The following is a 15,727-nucleotide window of genomic DNA, read 5'->3' on the forward strand; positions in this document are numbered from 1 at the left end:
AAGTAGGGGATTCTTTAAATTTGGTCATCTCCCACAAAATAATCAGTCAAAAATAATTACATACCTGCTGTTGTTTGTAGTATAACATTAGAGAGACTCGATATGTAATATCTGCCATTGGGCCTTTTAAAGGTTTGTTTGGGCCTTGTAAAGGTTTGTTTGGGCCATGTAAGGGTTTGTTTGGGCCTCACTTACGCAACTCTGATAAGTAATCATCTTTTGTTGTTTGTTTTTCTTCTTGGAAATTAAAAAAAATAGTAAAACACTAAAAAACCTAAAGACTCGCGTTGAGAAGAGACAAACAAGGACTGTCTGTCGACTGTGGTGTTCTCAGAGTCGGAGCTTCGGTCCCGTTAAGACAGTAGCTGAGAGAAACCCTAAACCCTTATTTCACTTTTTCTGCTGTTCTTCTTCCTCGCGATGAATACCGCCCAAGCAACTCGTGCGGCTTTGTTTCTGAACGTAAATATTCTCTTACTTATTCTCCATTGATTGAAGTTTTGTGTCGATGATTGATAAGCTTAATTGCTCCCGTTCTGCAGCATCAACTCATCATAGATTAGTCTGTATACAGACGTATAGCCCTGTATTGGCATCTGTGATGTTTTTGTTTGGTAAAAGATTCCATATTGCAGGATGTTTTCGTTTTTTTTTTTAACAAGTTAATGGTTCTTGCAGGGTTCCAATAGACAGACGACGCTTTTGCAGCGAAGCTCAACTAGTCAACTGTGGGGTTCTGTTAGATATCAAACCTCACAAAGGCTGTCTCTGAATCGAACAAAAGCTGCTGGCTTGATATGTTCTGCTCAGCCTAATAAGCCTGGAGCAGCTGTTTCTACAGGTCCTGTTGTGTCTGTTGAGGAGCAACCGAGCTTGGTTGAGAAACCTGCTGCAGAGGTTATCCATTTCTATCGCGTGCCTTTGATTCAAGAAAGCGCAAACGCTGAACTTCTCAAGTCTGTTCAAACCAAAATCAGCAACCAGATTGTCAGTTTGGCAACTGAGCAGTGTTTCAATATTGGACTTGAATCGGAGTTAGAAGATGAAAAGCTCTTGGTTCTGAAGTGGATTCTTCAAGAAACATTTGAGCCAGAGAATTTAGGTACTTTTAAATGTCGTGCCATTTTTTTGTTTGCTACGGTTACGAAATTCTTTGGCCTCTCTGTTATTGATGATTGAGTTAAATTTCAGGCACGGATAGTTTTATTGAGAGGAAGAAGCAGGAAGGACTTCATGCTACAATTGTTGAAGTTGGTCCTAGATTGTCTTTTACTACAGCATGGTCCACCAATGCAGTTTCAATATGTAGAGCATGTGGGTTAAACGAAGTGACTCGCTTGGAAAGGTCTAGGAGGTACCTCTTGTTCAGCAAGGAGCCACTGTTGGAGAATCAAATAAAGGAATTCGCTGCAGTAGTTCACGATCGAATGACCGAGTGTGTGTACTCCCAAAGGCTGATTTCATTTGAGACAAATGTAGTTCCTGAGGAAGTAAAGTATGTGCCTGTTATGGAGAAGGGTAGGAAGGCGCTGGAAGAAATCAACCAGGAGATGGGTTTAGCCTTTGATGAGCAAGATTTGCAGTATTATACTAGACTGTTCAAAGATGACATTCAGCGTAACCCCACCAATGTGGAGCTTTTTGATATCGCTCAATCCAACAGCGAGCACAGTCGACATTGGTTCTTTGCTGGGAAAATTGTTATTGATGGAAAGCCAATGGATAGGTCTCTTATGCAAATTGTAAAGAGCACTTGGGAGGTAACAATATAGGGCTTCAGTCAACTTCCTCTCATTTCCAACAGTTTTGAGCTTTTCGTTCAAATAACTCACTCTTTATCTTTTGTGATTAATCTTGCAGGCAAATCAGAACAATTCCGTCATTGGGTTTAAGGATAATTCTAGTGCTATAAGAGGCTTTATGGTGAACCAGCTACGGCCTCTACTTCCTGGTTCTACCTGCTTGCTTGATATCAGTGCACGTGATCTCGACATATTGTTCACTGCTGAGACCCATAATTTCCCTTGTGCGGTGGCTCCTTATCCTGGTGCTGAGACAGGTGCTGGAGGTCGAATCAGGGATACACATGCAACAGGAAGAGGCTCTTTTGTGGTTGCATCCACTTCTGGTTACTGTGTTGGGAACCTCAACATGGAGGGATCTTATGCTCCATGGGAAGACTCGTCTTTCCAGTACCCGTCGAACCTAGCTTCACCTTTACAAATACTCATCGATGCTAGTAATGGTGCATCAGATTATGGGAACAAATTCGGAGAGCCTATGATTCAAGGATATACCAGAACTTTTGGGATGAGACTGCCAAGTGGGGATAGAAGAGAATGGTTGAAACCGATTATGTTTAGTGCAGGTATTGGACAGATTGATCATACTCATATAACTAAAGGGGAGCCAGAAGTTGGGATGCTTGTTGTTAAGATTGGTGGTCCTGCTTACCGTATTGGAATGGGAGGAGGAGCAGCTTCGAGTATGGTTAGTGGTCAGAATGATGCAGAGCTTGATTTCAATGCTGTGCAGCGTGGAGATGCTGAGATGGCGCAGAAGTTGTACCGTGTGGTCCGTGCTTGCATCGAGATGGGCGAGAAGAATCCCATTATCAGCATTCATGATCAAGGTGCTGGTGGGAACTGCAATGTCGTCAAAGAGATTATATATCCACAGGGTGCAGAGATTGACATAAGAGCGGTTGTTGTTGGTGATCATACTATGTCGGTATTGGAGATATGGGGAGCAGAATATCAAGAGCAAGATGCCATTTTGGTGAAAGCTGAGAGCCGAGAGATTTTGCAATCGATCTGTAAGAGGGAAAGGCTTTCAATGGCTGTGATTGGAACAATCAATGGGGAGGGTCGCTGTACTTTAATTGACAGCACAGCTGCAGCAAAGTGCAGTAAAGAGGGGCTACCTCCACCTCCTCCTGCTGTGGATTTTGAACTCGAGAAGGTTCTTGGTGATATGCCTAAGAAGACGTTTGAGTTCAACCGCGTGGCATATGTACGGGAACCACTTGATATTGCTCCTGGGATTACATTGATGGATTCTTTGAAAAGGGTTCTGCGTTTGCCATCAGTTTCTTCGAAGCGTTTCTTGACAACCAAAGTGGATAGATGTGTGACAGGTCTTGTTGCACAGCAGCAAACAGTCGGACCATTGCAGATCACCCTTGCTGATGTTGCAGTAATTGCACAGACATTCACAGATCTAACAGGTGGTGCGTGTGCTATTGGCGAGCAACCGATTAAAGGTCTGCTTGATCCAAAAGCCATGGCTAGACTAGCTGTTGGAGAGGCTTTGACAAATCTTGTTTGGGCAAAAGTCACTGCACTTTCTGATGTTAAAGCCAGTGGTAACTGGATGTATGCTGCCAAACTTGAAGGAGAAGGATCAGCAATGTATGATGCTGCAATTGCTCTATCTGAAGCGATGATCGAACTTGGCATTGCAATTGATGGTGGAAAAGACAGTCTTTCAATGGCAGCTAATGCGGATGGTGAGGTTGTTAAAGCGCCAGGAAATCTTGTGATTAGTGCCTACGTTACCTGTCCAGACATAACAAAGACAGTGACTCCGGACCTGAAGCTTGGAGATGATGGTGTTCTCTTGCATGTTGATTTGGCCAAGGGAAAGCGGAGATTAGGTGGATCTGCACTGGCTCAGGTTTTTGGTCAGATCGGAAACGACTGTCCTGATGTTGATGATGTTCCATATCTGAAAAACGTTTTCGAGGGCATTCAAGCTCTCATTTCAGAAAACTTGGTATCTGCGGGACATGACATCAGCGATGGTGGACTAGTTGTAGCAGCTATGGAAATGGCTTTTGCTGGAAACAAAGGTATAAACCTCAACTTGGCTTCGAACGGGATTAGCCTCTTTGAGACTTTGTTTTCTGAAGAACTCGGTCTCGTGATGGAGATTAGCAACAAGAACTTAGACGCTGTGATGGAAAAACTCCGTGGTTTCGATGTTACTGCTGAGATCATTGGGAAAGTCACTGACGCTCCTTTGATAGAGGTGAAAGTTGATGGGATTACTCATTTGAGTGAGAAAACTTCGTTCCTCAGAGACATGTGGGAAGACACCAGTTTCCAGTTGGAAAAGCTGCAGCGACTGGCATCTTGTGTAGAGATGGAGAAAGAAGGCTTGAAATTGAGGCATGAGCCTAACTGGAAACTCTCATTTACTCCTTCCTGGACCAACAATAGTTATATGTCCAAGGGTAAGAGCCATCTCTATGAAACTTCTTTTTTCTTTTTCCTTATCATAAAGCCTATAGTTCCTGATGAGAGTTGTTCTTGATTTTATATGTTCTCAGTTGTTAAACCAAAAGTAGCTGTGATCCGAGAGGAAGGCAGCAACGGAGACAGGGAAATGTCGGCTGCATTTTACGCCGCCGGTTTTGAACCGTGGGACGTGACGGTGTCTGATCTTCTAGCCGGAGCAATCACTCTTGATCAGTTCCGTGGGATTGTGTTTGTGGGAGGGTTTAGCTACGCGGATGTCCTTGACTCAGCCAAAGGTTGGGCTGCTTCAATAAGATTCAACGAGCCTCTCCTCACTCAATTCCAGGAGTTCTACAAAAGACCAGACACGTTCAGCCTGGGAATCTGCAATGGATGTCAGTTAATGGCCTTGTTAGGATGGGTTCCAGGTCCTCAAGTTGGCGGGTCACTCGACACGTCACAGCCAAGATTCGTTCACAACGAATCAGGAAGGTTTGAGTGTAGGTTCACAAGCGTTACCATAAAGGACTCGCCATCGATAATGCTGAAAGGAATGGAGGGAAGTACTTTAGGGGTTTGGGCAGCTCATGGAGAAGGACGGGCTTATTTCCCGGACGAAGGAGTCTTGGACCATATGCTTCACTCAGATTTGGCACCATTGAGATACTGTGATGATGATGGGAGCGTGACTGAAGCTTACCCTTTTAACCTCAATGGTTCACCGTTGGGGATAGCTGCTATATGTTCCCCTGACGGGAGACATTTGGCGATGATGCCTCATCCTGAGCGTTGTTTCTTGATGTGGCAGTTTCCTTGGTACCCGACAAGCTGGGACGTTGAGAAAGCTGGGCCGAGTCCGTGGTTGAAGATGTTCCAGAATGCTAGAGACTGGTGCTCTCAGCTTTAGAGTCATGTTATGACAATTTTGTTGTTTGGTGTTTGCAGAGTTTTTGAAAGAAGTTGTCGAATCTGCTATGACAATTGACTTTTACGTTTTGTTTCAATTGATTGCACATTTTACACAGTGGAAACGTTCTCATTTTATCCCACAATCTTGATTATATTATATTATGTAACACTTAAAGAAATGCAATTCTTGAACAAACCTTTGATCGACTTCTTCTCTGCAAAAAAAATACGGTACATTATCACCAATTCGTTTCCACTACAACGATGTCAGAACAATAGCTTATTTGCTCTCTTTCCACCTTCCTTTTTCTTCATTGTGTCCAATGTATAAATAAAATCAAAGAATGCAATTCTCCAGCCAGCCTTTGGTTCTTCTCTGCATAATCCTTAAATGCGCTTTAAAATGAGCATATGGATCATCGAGATTTCACTGTCGCATGACCGGTATCAGCTATATGCTTAAATAGTTTTGTCCTGGTCATGGTAGATAAATGATGGGTCAACATTTGAATGATGCGAAGTACACTGCTGGAGAAATGGAGATGACAAAAGAACATATATCTAATGGACCAACCTCGACTCGAACTCCTCTCCGCATCTATCGCATTCGTTATTACTGGTTTTCTTCGACGTACCCTGCATTGATGTATATAATAATTTCAAAAATTATCAAGCCAAAATCTATGATTTAGTGATGCTACAAGGGAGGAATGACTGTACCTTGGTTTTCATTCCTCTGGTTGATTTCTTTGATCTGGGAGCCTTCTTGTGTTCTATATATTCACTTCGATCCTCAAACGTCTCTGAATGAGATTCTTCCATGTCTCCGTTTCGATCTTTTGTATCATCCGCTTCACTGCTCTTCTCCATTAACCCACCAAGATTATTCTTATCCTTAGGCTTCTTACTTCTGCGCCTCCTCCCTGTGCTCTTCCTGTTATCATACTCCATTAAATCTGGCTCATCCTTCTGAGAATCCTCAAATGCTCCAGAAGCTGTTTCCGTTGCATCCACATTGTCATCTGCATTACCGTCGTCTCCAGGTATCTGTACCTCGCTGGCATCATCTGTCGTGTCTTTTCCAGCATTCCGTTTATTTCTCTCCTTCTTACCTTTTCTATTCCTACCTGTGCTTTTCTGGTTATCAAATTCGCTAAACTCTGCTGTGTCGCTCTCAATCTTGACTTGAGCTCCATCTTCTTTCCTTGACACAACATTCTTTCGCTTATTCTTTTGTCCAGATACCATTTTCTTGAGTAGAGCCATCTCATCATCGACATCCTCATCCTCACTTTCACTAGATTCTTTCACATATTCCTCTGCCACAAAATACTCCTCATCAGTTTCATCAGCTTCGCCTGCAACTTCCTCCTTTTCTTCCACATCTTCTTCATCGTCAATATTTAATCCATCCTGAAACTTCTCATGGAGCTCCTCCTCTACAGTTTCAGGTGGCTCCAGCGTTCCATCATTCTCTTCCTCATCTTCTCTCTCCTTTTCGTCTTCTGCATGAAATGACTCTCTCAACTCCGCCACTTTCTCTTTGTGCTTCTTCGACTGTTCGTGGTTTTTCCACTGCTTCTCACTTTTGAACTTCTTGCTACAAACAATGCAATAGAGCTGCTCATTCTTCCTCTTAGCAGCATCATCATCATCATCATCCTCTTCCACTACATCTAACTCCTCCTCTACATCCTGCGCTTTTGCCCAATCAGGCTCCTCATACTTCATAGCTCTCTCCAATCTCTCCTTCTCCATTTTCTTCTTCCTCTCCCTCTCCTCCGCCTTCTTCAGCTCCATCTCAGCATTCTTCTTCACCATCATGTCAATCACTCTCTTGTCCCTCTTCTTTACAAACTCTGCCAAACCTCTCACAGTCTCATTATACTCTCTCTTCGCTTTCTTTCTCACCTTCTTATTCTCTTCCTCCATCAACCTTCTCGACTTTCTGTTAGGTCCAGCCATCGCATCATACTCATCCACCCAGCAAAAATCCATAACAGTGCTAAAACCTAACCAGTAATTGTAAAACGCCGTCACCTGAGCGTACGGACTCTCTAGATTCCCCATTATCGGAGCTTCCCTCACAGAGTCCATCCTCAAACCTAACGTTCTCGCGAACTTAATCTCGTTGAGGTAAACACTGTTAAACACATCGAAATACACCTTGTAGAATCCCTTTCCGGTGTCTGAATACCCGGAATATACAGTGGTGGAGAAGAAAGCGAATAGATCCGGGACGGAGCCGCCGGGCATTCCACGAGATTTCGAGCCACCGTCGGAGCCATGGTCGGCGAATAGAATCTGAGATCGGTGGGAATCATACCAAGCTCGCTCCTTGGGATCGGATAAAACCTCGTAGGCATGAACGAGCTCTTGGAACTGTGCGGTGGCTTCAGCCTCCGATATTCCACCGGCCTTGATAAGCTTGTCGGGATGACGCTGCAAAGCCAAACGCCGATAAGAGGATCGAATCTCGTCCGGCGATGATTCCTTGCTGATACCGAGAACCTCGTAAAGGCATCGTTTCTCCGAGCGAGAAGAAGACGCCATCTCCTTCTTAGGGTTTAGGCTAATTCCTCTTTTGTTATCGTTTTTAAACGCATAGCCAAGTTCAAGCTCTCCGACAATTGACCTCGGAGATGTATTTTAAAATCCAATAAATTATTTAATTAATTTTTGTTTTGTCACTTTCTTTTTCTCTTCACGCCAAGGGAAAGTAGAAATAAAGAATCTTATTAAAGAGGGATCAGATTGTTGTTAACAGTATCTTGCAAGAATAAACCAAATATTGAGCCATATACACAGACAAGTTTGTGAATGTTACTCACTTTTTATGCTCGGATCCAAGAAGAAGAGAATCTATCTCACTAGTTCTCCCTAACCTCATGTACTGAAGAAGATGATCTTTTCCTCTCTATGCTCAAGTTTGACACGGCATTATCATTCTTACTTTTCTCTCTGAAATTCTCTCTAAGGAACTCAACGGCCATGAATGTGAGTGCAGACGCCGGAATGTACCACATGACCCTCGGGACGCTTCCCCTGAAAAAACCCTCTGGACCTTCCTTCCTCCATATCTGCCCAACTGCATCCAACCACCCCTTGTACCTATCGTGATTACCAAAACAAGTTCTTGATTCTACTTGGGGATGCTAGTTTTGATATGATCATATGAATCTATAAGAACATGAGACATACTTGATCGTTGTTCCTTGCACTTGCAATCTTGTTTTTACAACATCCAGTGGAGTTGTGAGATAAGCGCTTAGTCCTGGAGAGATATTAATTAAACATGGGTCACTACGGATGAGCTATTTTGGAATGCTTTCTTTAAACTCATCTCATCTTAACTTACCACCAGCTAATCCTCCCAATACGAGCCCCTCGATAGAACTGTTGACTCCATATTGTGGAAACTTTTTCTTCCCTTGCTCTGTTAGATCCTTCAAAGCCTCATAAAACATTACCTAAGAGGGAAAAACAGAACCAACATGGGTAGAGAAAGACACATCGTTTTGACATAAGTAAAAGTTTCACTGAAGCGTCACATTACATACCATAAGGCCAGCAAAAGGTACATCCCTTGCAAGTGTAGACCAATATCTGCCAAAGGAAAAATGAAAATAACATGGGTCCCTAGAAAAAGGATGCAACAATTATAATGATGTATCCAATTGGCATCATTACAGCCTGGATGAAAATTACATACCCGGCATACAGTCCTTTGGGCCCTTGCTCTTTCCATATTGAGCATCCAGCTTGGAACATTCCAGTATAATAACCATACATGTCACCTCTTGGTTTCACCGGAATGCTGTTCCTAGAAATAAAAGAGCTCCAGGAGCTACTAGTGCCTTGAATTTGCATCCGCTGCTTTATTACTTCACAAGGAACATATACGAAAGAACCAAGTGTATCCCCTGAAAACAAAAAACAAAAAAAAAAAAGCAGCAACAGAACACAAAGGAATCAGATGCTTTATAACTTCAGATAACTATTGGTTTCCATTCATTTTCATTCTTTTTTCTTTGGAACACTCATGAGGTGTATGTAAAACATACAGCCACAATTTTTCATGATGAAATCCACAAAAAGGCCAGTAAAAGCGTATCATGAGAGAGTAAAGAAATATTGCAATTCCACATGTTCTCAATTAGGCAATCAGCAAGTCTAGCAACCTTGCTCTTGTGTAGGTTTTCCAAAAATCTTAATCTTATCTTTTAAAGACCCACGATATCCATATTTAGAATAATCACGTAACAATAACATTGAAATGTCTCATAGTATCTGATTTTTTAGTCAGGTTATATTTAGTTTCATTTATGATGCATGCTTGGCATTCAAAATCAGTTTCCACTTGAATGAACATACGTTTATCTTTACCACCACCTAATTCATCAGATGACCAAGAGAGGTGAGGAGAGATTAGATAACATACCAATAGCTCCTGCTATAAAGTGTACCCAGTGCCCTCCTAAGTTGGGATGAGACTCTTCAATCCATTTCTTTGTGGACTCAATAACACCAAAGTAGGTTGCTCCAGTGGCAAGAGATCCAGTGACTCCAGGAGCAATTCCCCTATAAAAGCCTAAAATTAAAAGTCAGCAGAGATATAAAAGAACAAGAAACCAAAATCTCAGAGCATAGAAGCAAAATATTTTCTGCTCAGAGCATAGAGTATGATGGTGTACCTTTTAATCCATCGCCAACCCAGACAGTCCGGAGCATTTGAGGAATGCTCTTTTGTCTCTGAAATCAACAACTGAACAAGGTTAGAGATGATATATACTCGGAGAAATGAAAGTAATCATATAATCAGGTCTAATTTGTCTTTCCTAAGAAGAAAACAGAGTTTCTGAAACCAAAATCACTGCAAGTGATGTCTGGTTAAATGATACCTGAGCTGCATTCATGATAATTTGACTCTGAAGTCTGGTTTTGAGGGTATCTACAGGATGCATCATTCCTTCTCCAAAAGCTCCAGCAAGACCTCCCCATAGGAACTCTCTCCAAACTACATCAATGCTTTGAGAATTTATGACTATTCGAACAGATTTATAAATATAAGGCTCCGATAAAAATGCCACTGAGAATGATCCGAATGTTCTCATCACAATTCGCAAACACCGGATGGAATATCGACCTATTCGCTGACAAACTCATCGTCTAAGCGTAATCATATGCAAAAACAAATCTACAACGATTTCTGAAGATTCGTTTCCCGCCGCATAACCAAAGAGAACGATGAGTGGAAGAGAAACCTCGGCGCTTACCGATAAACTGATCGTGCGTGGCGATACTCGTACGGTAACTCAGAGGAGGTTGCTCATGGCTCGAATTCTCGCCCTTGCTAGCCATTTCCGTTGCAGAGAAAAGAGAGTGAATGCGTAGAACCTTCCAAGAGTTAGGGTTTATAGGGCCTTCCGAGACTGGCGCGCTTCTCGCCAAATCGACGTCCAGATGGACGGACCGGCCACGAATACCAATTTGTGAACCGCAACGATTTACTGAAACATTTTAATTCAAATTAATGATATTATAGTTTCTTTTGGGAAACCCTATATATTTATAAAAATTGTTCAAATAAAACCCCATAGTTGTTTCCAGAATTGATTTATTCCTCATGAATTTTGAAAATGTACAAATATATACCTATGATTTTTTGAAAACTTATTCATGACTTTCTAAAGCTATTTTCAGCGATGGGTTGATATGTTCCATTTGAGGAAGCCTCAAGAGAACGTCTTTGCAAACAATTTTGGATTTGGAAATTGGTGAGAAGGAACCTACGTCTAGGAGTGATGGCAAAGCCATTGCAGTGCAACAAATAAGGTAGGTTCGTCGCAAAACATGACCACTTTTTAGTCAGAACTTACCAATCAAAACTATCTTTCTCAGGATTGTCAATACAAGAGTTTCGTCATAATTAGCGATGGAGCCACCAATCTTGAGGTAAGCAAAGCTTATAACTCTGCTACTTGAAACTGAGCATTTGCATAAAAGCAATTGATTCTCATTCGACTTTGTGTCCAATGTAGGCACGTAAACCAAGGTGGCGCAGACTTGGTCATATGCTACGCCAGAATTCAGCTTCGTGAAGCAGTTGCAGCCAAAGCAGGTTGGGTCGTCTTCAATTAGGAAGAGCTTTGTTCTTGACTTAAGTGGTCTCTAGTTGAAAATCTTCAAGATAATAACCCCGAGTCTGTTAGAAATTATTACAATTATTATTATTCATGAGCCTCAAATGTCAGAAAACATTAAAAAACGACCAACAGTAGAGGTCTCTACATGATAAACAACCCCAACTTAAAAAACATAAATTAAGAAACTTCTATTAAGCTTAGTCTGAAACTGCAAAGAAAAGTGCGAGGACGCAAATGAGTAACGTAGGCGGCGCAACATTGTAGAGATTAAGCTCGCTTTGCAACATCGCCATCGTCAGTCTGATCAAACCCGTCAGGGCCAGCCTCTGTTTTACCATTCTCTGAGTCACCGAATTGATTGTCACCGCCACCAAACTGCTCATCGCCACCAAACCCGCTTTCAAGCTGATGATCCGTATCATTGCCTAAAGGTTCGTTGCTGCTAAACTTGTCATCAAAGCCAGCATTAGAAGAACTGCCTTGGGCAAAGTTGTCACTTCCACCAACACCACCAGCAACACCATATCCGCCGCCAAAGTTGCTTCCAGAATCACCACCACCACCAACGGCATTGCCACCATAAGGAGAGTTACCTCCATAACCACCACCACCAGCAGCATTTCCACCATAAGAAGAGCCACCTCCATAACCACCGGCTGAATCACCGTAACCACCTGCACCACCTCCGTAACACCAGCTGGAGCAGCGTAACCACCAGCACCACCTCCGTAACCACCACCTCCGTAACCACCCCCTCCATAACCACCAGCTGGAGCACCGTAACCACCCGCATTGCCCACCACCAGGACCACCGAATCCCTTCCCCCAAATCCACCTCCTCTTTCAGTTGCGTAGTTCACCCTAATTCTTCGACCATGAAGGTCCTATATCCAAAAAATTAACCCCAATAAAAGAAAAATCGACAATGCCAACGTGCCAAGCAAAGAAGAATTAGCGTTTTTTTAATCTTCTAGACGCAGTCTGAAAAACAAAGATTTATTTTGAAACGAGAGATAGAATCAACAAACAGAATTGCTCCACATTCAGCCAATTCATTTAGAAAGAGCAAGTCGCTGCCTAACCGATGAATAGTATTTCAAGCTAGATGACAGTACCTACCCTACCTATGTTGCCAACGTTTGAAAGGCCAAAAACCTTAAGTGTTTTACAAACATGCATCGTCAAGACACAAGTCATTTTGAAAAAGGTTGAACATCCAGAACACGACATAAACGGTCAGAAAAGAAAAAGAAGTGACAAAGGAATAAGCCCCATGACATCTTAGTATCAAAAGAAGCTGGAACATTTGTGTGCTACCTGTCCATCCAATTGCATGGCATTACTAGCCTCCTCGGTTGAAGTGAACGTTACGAAAGCAAATCCCCTCGATCTGCCAGTTTCACGGTCCACAATAATTTTCGCTGGATTTGATAAAAAAAAAAAATTAAGTCAGCTCTGAGAGTAAAACCACGAAAACTATACATAAGGAGAAGGAAGATAAGACTTCAACGGATAGACATTTGCAATAACTTAGAGGGAAATAGATAGCTACCATCAACAACTTCTCCATATTTGCTAAAAGCTTCTCTTAAGCCAAACTCATCAGTGCTGTAGGAGATACCTGAAGCAAAATCGACAATTTTGAGGGACAAGTAGAGAGAAACAGAATCGAAAAGAGAGTACACTCTCACACAGCCAAAATAGAGTTATAGTCACCTCCAACAAAGATTTTTGACGATGACATGCAACGGATGCTCTGTAGCATTGAGTTAGAGGCAGTGACATGGGTGCTGGTCTGCCTGAATATCCTTCCAACTTTACTTAAGAAAGCCATGTGGTACGTATCTGTATTCTGGAAACAATTGAAAGAGCATTCACTAAGTGGTTAGGCAAATAACAGAGCAACCCAAAATATAAAGAGTGATTTCAGAAAGGCAGAAACAAAAGATGAAACTCATGAACGACCCATGAATTCAATCGTCAATACAAGTAAGAAAAAAGGCATTCTTTCATAAAACAAAGAATGCAAGAACACAAGAAGCTTAAAAACTTCATGATCTGTTCTCGTGTTTGTTACACGTATGGTGACCAAAAGATAATCAGAAACGAATAATATACGCCGTGATTAATTCTTGTTCCAGCAATAACCATCAGTCTGAAAGAAGAATCCACAGAGATTGAACCAAAGCTTAGAAGGTCAACTCACTAAACCCACAGATTGCATCACTCAGAACCGTGAAAGGACACATTAATAAACAGATACACACTCCAAATCAAATTCCTAGGTTGCAGAGCAGAAAAGTAAACAAAGAATAAGCAGAAACATCAACAAAATCTAGTTCCGGATCAGCGAATGAAATATCAGAATATCAAATCGAATCCATACAATCAAAAGAACTGGACGGACTAAACAGAAAGAAGCAGAACAATCGATGAGACTGTACCCACTCTCTAGGGATATCGGAGACGATCTCTCTGGAAGCGTCTTTCAACTCTCGCCAGTAGTAAAATGTGAAAACCCTGAATCCATGTTAGAGAAGGGCTTATGTCAAATAGTTTGTTCATCCTGTCCGTTCATTAATATGAGATAATCTTGACCGTTAAATTTGGATACGCTCGCTGATCTGCCACAGAATTATATTTAGAGACCCAGTAAGACTAAACCAATGGTCGAACCGAATATAAACCTAGACTGGATTAGAATGATCACTTTTTAATCTTTACTTAGCAATGGCGAAAAATAGTTGATTAAAATTGGATAACGATTATTATTATTATCAGAAGTCAAAAAATAAAACCCCTACACGCGTGCGTGTCCTTTGAAGTCTAAATTTTCAATATTTTGTCTTTGAAATTCCAAAAACAAACAACAATATCTGTCTCTCCCATATTTTGTCTTTGAAATTTTCTAAAAATAATATCTTCTTGCTAGTGTTCTTCGTCTTCATCATTGTCCTTTTGAAACATCAGGTTAACTAAATCTCTCGAAGATGTCATTAATGTGATCTTCTCTATTCTGAATCAATAATCCTTTTTTTGTCTTCATTGTTACATTGCAGATTGAGAATTTGGCAAAAAAACCTCAAAACGCAAGAACAGATTCATTTTGAATCATGGAAACGTCACAAGAGCACAACTTTTTCAACCCCACGAACCAAAACTCTACAAACTTAGCCTCTAAACAAGAAATGGAAGATCCAATCGTACGAATATCTTCTTCTTCCTCTTCCTCATGTTCTTCCATAGAAGCCGAACCAAAACCTGATGAAACTCTAAACAGCAACAACTACGTAGAGCAATCTCCTCCAACACAAGTCATGGAGAGATCCACAAACAACACAACCACAACAACGACCTCGAGCCCTAATACAACTTCTTACAGAATTCCATCACGCGTTTTCGCAAGAACAACCTCTACGGCTCCAGTTGAATGGAGCACTCTCTCTAACGAATCTCTATTCAGCATCCACATGGGAAACAATAGCTTCACCGGAGGAGATTACTTCAAATCCGGCGAGCTAACATTTCCTCAGCCTCCTTCACCAATAACTCCTCCTTTGCCTTCTCCTTTACCATCTCCACACCAAGAAACAAACCAAGGAGGAAGCCGAGTGGTGGAGGAGGCCAAAACACCGGTGGATATAGGTAAGAAAGCAGCTGAAACAGATAAAGCGTACCGCGCAAGTAAAGAAGAAGAACAAAAGGCTGCAGCAAGTATAAGAGAGGTTATCATGGCTAATGAAGCTGCTAAAAAAGAAAACAACAACAACAACAACAAAACCAATAAATTAGATCGTTCGGTTTCTCGTCGCTCAGAAGATGTAAGCGTCAAGTCTTTCGCTTTTCCAATGTAAGAAAAAAGAAAGGAAATTGTTTACTATCCTTATTATCTCTTCTTTATAGGTTAAAATAGAAATGTGTTTTCTTTGCTCACATTTGTTGTTGTTGTTGTTTGTGTAGATTGGGGAATGCAGATAAGGGAGGATTACAAGGTTCAGCTCCACAAAAGAAACAGAGGAGGCCGTCACAGCCAGAGACACCAAAGATTTCGACTGAGGCTGAAGGAGATGAAAGACTGAAGAAAGAGGAAGCTCCTAAATCAGTTACTCCTAAAGAAGCTGATCATGCCTCTAATTGCAACCCTAGATGGTTATCTTGCTTCCCTTGCTGCACAACTTTCTGTGTCTAATTGAAAGATTTTTTGTTGGGATTGAGTTTGCTTTGTATGTACTATCTCTCTACATTTGAATATAATTTTTGTTTTTAGAGAAATTGTTTCCTTCTTCTTACAGAAAAGGTTCACATATTGCTTCCGTTTCATATTAATTTTGGGATTGAGTTTGCTTTGTAATTTGTATACTATCTTTGTGATCAACGTCAGGTCACTTTCCTCCTCCTTGGTTTTATAGATTTACCAAGTTTGACTTTTATGTC

General features: G+C 41.6%; 5 protein-coding genes across 5 annotated transcripts; 2 read left to right on the forward strand and 3 right to left on the reverse strand.

Annotated features, from left to right (window-relative positions):
- Window positions 1-420: 420 nt before the first annotated feature.
- LOC18007907 (probable phosphoribosylformylglycinamidine synthase, chloroplastic/mitochondrial) lies at window positions 421-5,262 on the forward strand. Its single transcript, XM_006390382.2, has 5 exons — window positions 421-462; window positions 679-1,102; window positions 1,192-1,760; window positions 1,861-4,234; window positions 4,331-5,262. Exons 1-5 carry the CDS (start codon window positions 421-423, stop codon window positions 5,143-5,145), a joined length of 4,224 nt encoding a protein of 1,407 aa, XP_006390444.1. The 3' UTR covers window positions 5,146-5,262.
- Window positions 5,263-5,351: 89 nt separating this feature from the next.
- Window positions 5,352-7,756, reverse strand: LOC18009040 (DNAJ protein JJJ1 homolog). The gene is made up of 3 exons (XM_006390383.2): window positions 5,868-7,756; window positions 5,722-5,783; window positions 5,352-5,621 (listed from the first exon to the last, which is right to left on the reverse strand). The coding sequence occupies exons 1-3, from the start codon at window positions 7,698-7,700 to the stop codon at window positions 5,564-5,566; spliced, it is 1,953 nt and encodes a 650-aa protein (XP_006390445.1). The 5' UTR covers window positions 7,701-7,756; the 3' UTR covers window positions 5,352-5,563.
- A 119-nt stretch (window positions 7,757-7,875) lies between these two features.
- On the reverse strand, window positions 7,876-10,639 carry LOC18008526 (mitochondrial substrate carrier family protein E). Its single transcript, XM_006390384.2, has 9 exons — window positions 10,424-10,639; window positions 10,049-10,164; window positions 9,842-9,899; window positions 9,589-9,738; window positions 8,860-9,070; window positions 8,708-8,753; window positions 8,506-8,617; window positions 8,349-8,421; window positions 7,876-8,258 (listed from the first exon to the last, which is right to left on the reverse strand). The coding sequence occupies exons 1-9, from the start codon at window positions 10,506-10,508 to the stop codon at window positions 8,018-8,020; spliced, it is 1,092 nt and encodes a 363-aa protein (XP_006390446.1). The 5' UTR covers window positions 10,509-10,639; the 3' UTR covers window positions 7,876-8,017.
- A 714-nt stretch (window positions 10,640-11,353) lies between these two features.
- Window positions 11,354-13,810, reverse strand: LOC112084514 (glycine-rich RNA-binding protein 5, mitochondrial). The gene is given in 6 exon segments (XM_024153665.1): window positions 11,354-11,983; window positions 11,986-12,177; window positions 12,611-12,714; window positions 12,846-12,914; window positions 13,010-13,145; window positions 13,738-13,810. Coding segments are annotated over 5 exon segments (906 nt in total). The 5' UTR covers window positions 13,128-13,145; window positions 13,738-13,810; the 3' UTR covers window positions 11,354-11,560.
- Window positions 13,811-14,406: 596 nt separating this feature from the next.
- On the forward strand, window positions 14,407-15,482 carry LOC18008859 (ankyrin repeat, bromo and BTB domain-containing protein DDB_G0293800). Its single transcript, XM_006390385.2, has 2 exons — window positions 14,407-15,143; window positions 15,254-15,482. Exons 1-2 carry the CDS (start codon window positions 14,407-14,409, stop codon window positions 15,480-15,482), a joined length of 966 nt encoding a protein of 321 aa, XP_006390447.1.
- Window positions 15,483-15,727: the final 245 nt, after the last annotated feature.

This window comes from Eutrema salsugineum, unplaced genomic scaffold (genome assembly GCF_000478725.1).
Source record: "Eutrema salsugineum unplaced genomic scaffold, Eutsalg1_0 scaffold_9, whole genome shotgun sequence".
In the NCBI taxonomy this organism is placed as follows: domain Eukaryota; kingdom Viridiplantae; phylum Streptophyta; class Magnoliopsida; order Brassicales; family Brassicaceae; genus Eutrema; species Eutrema salsugineum.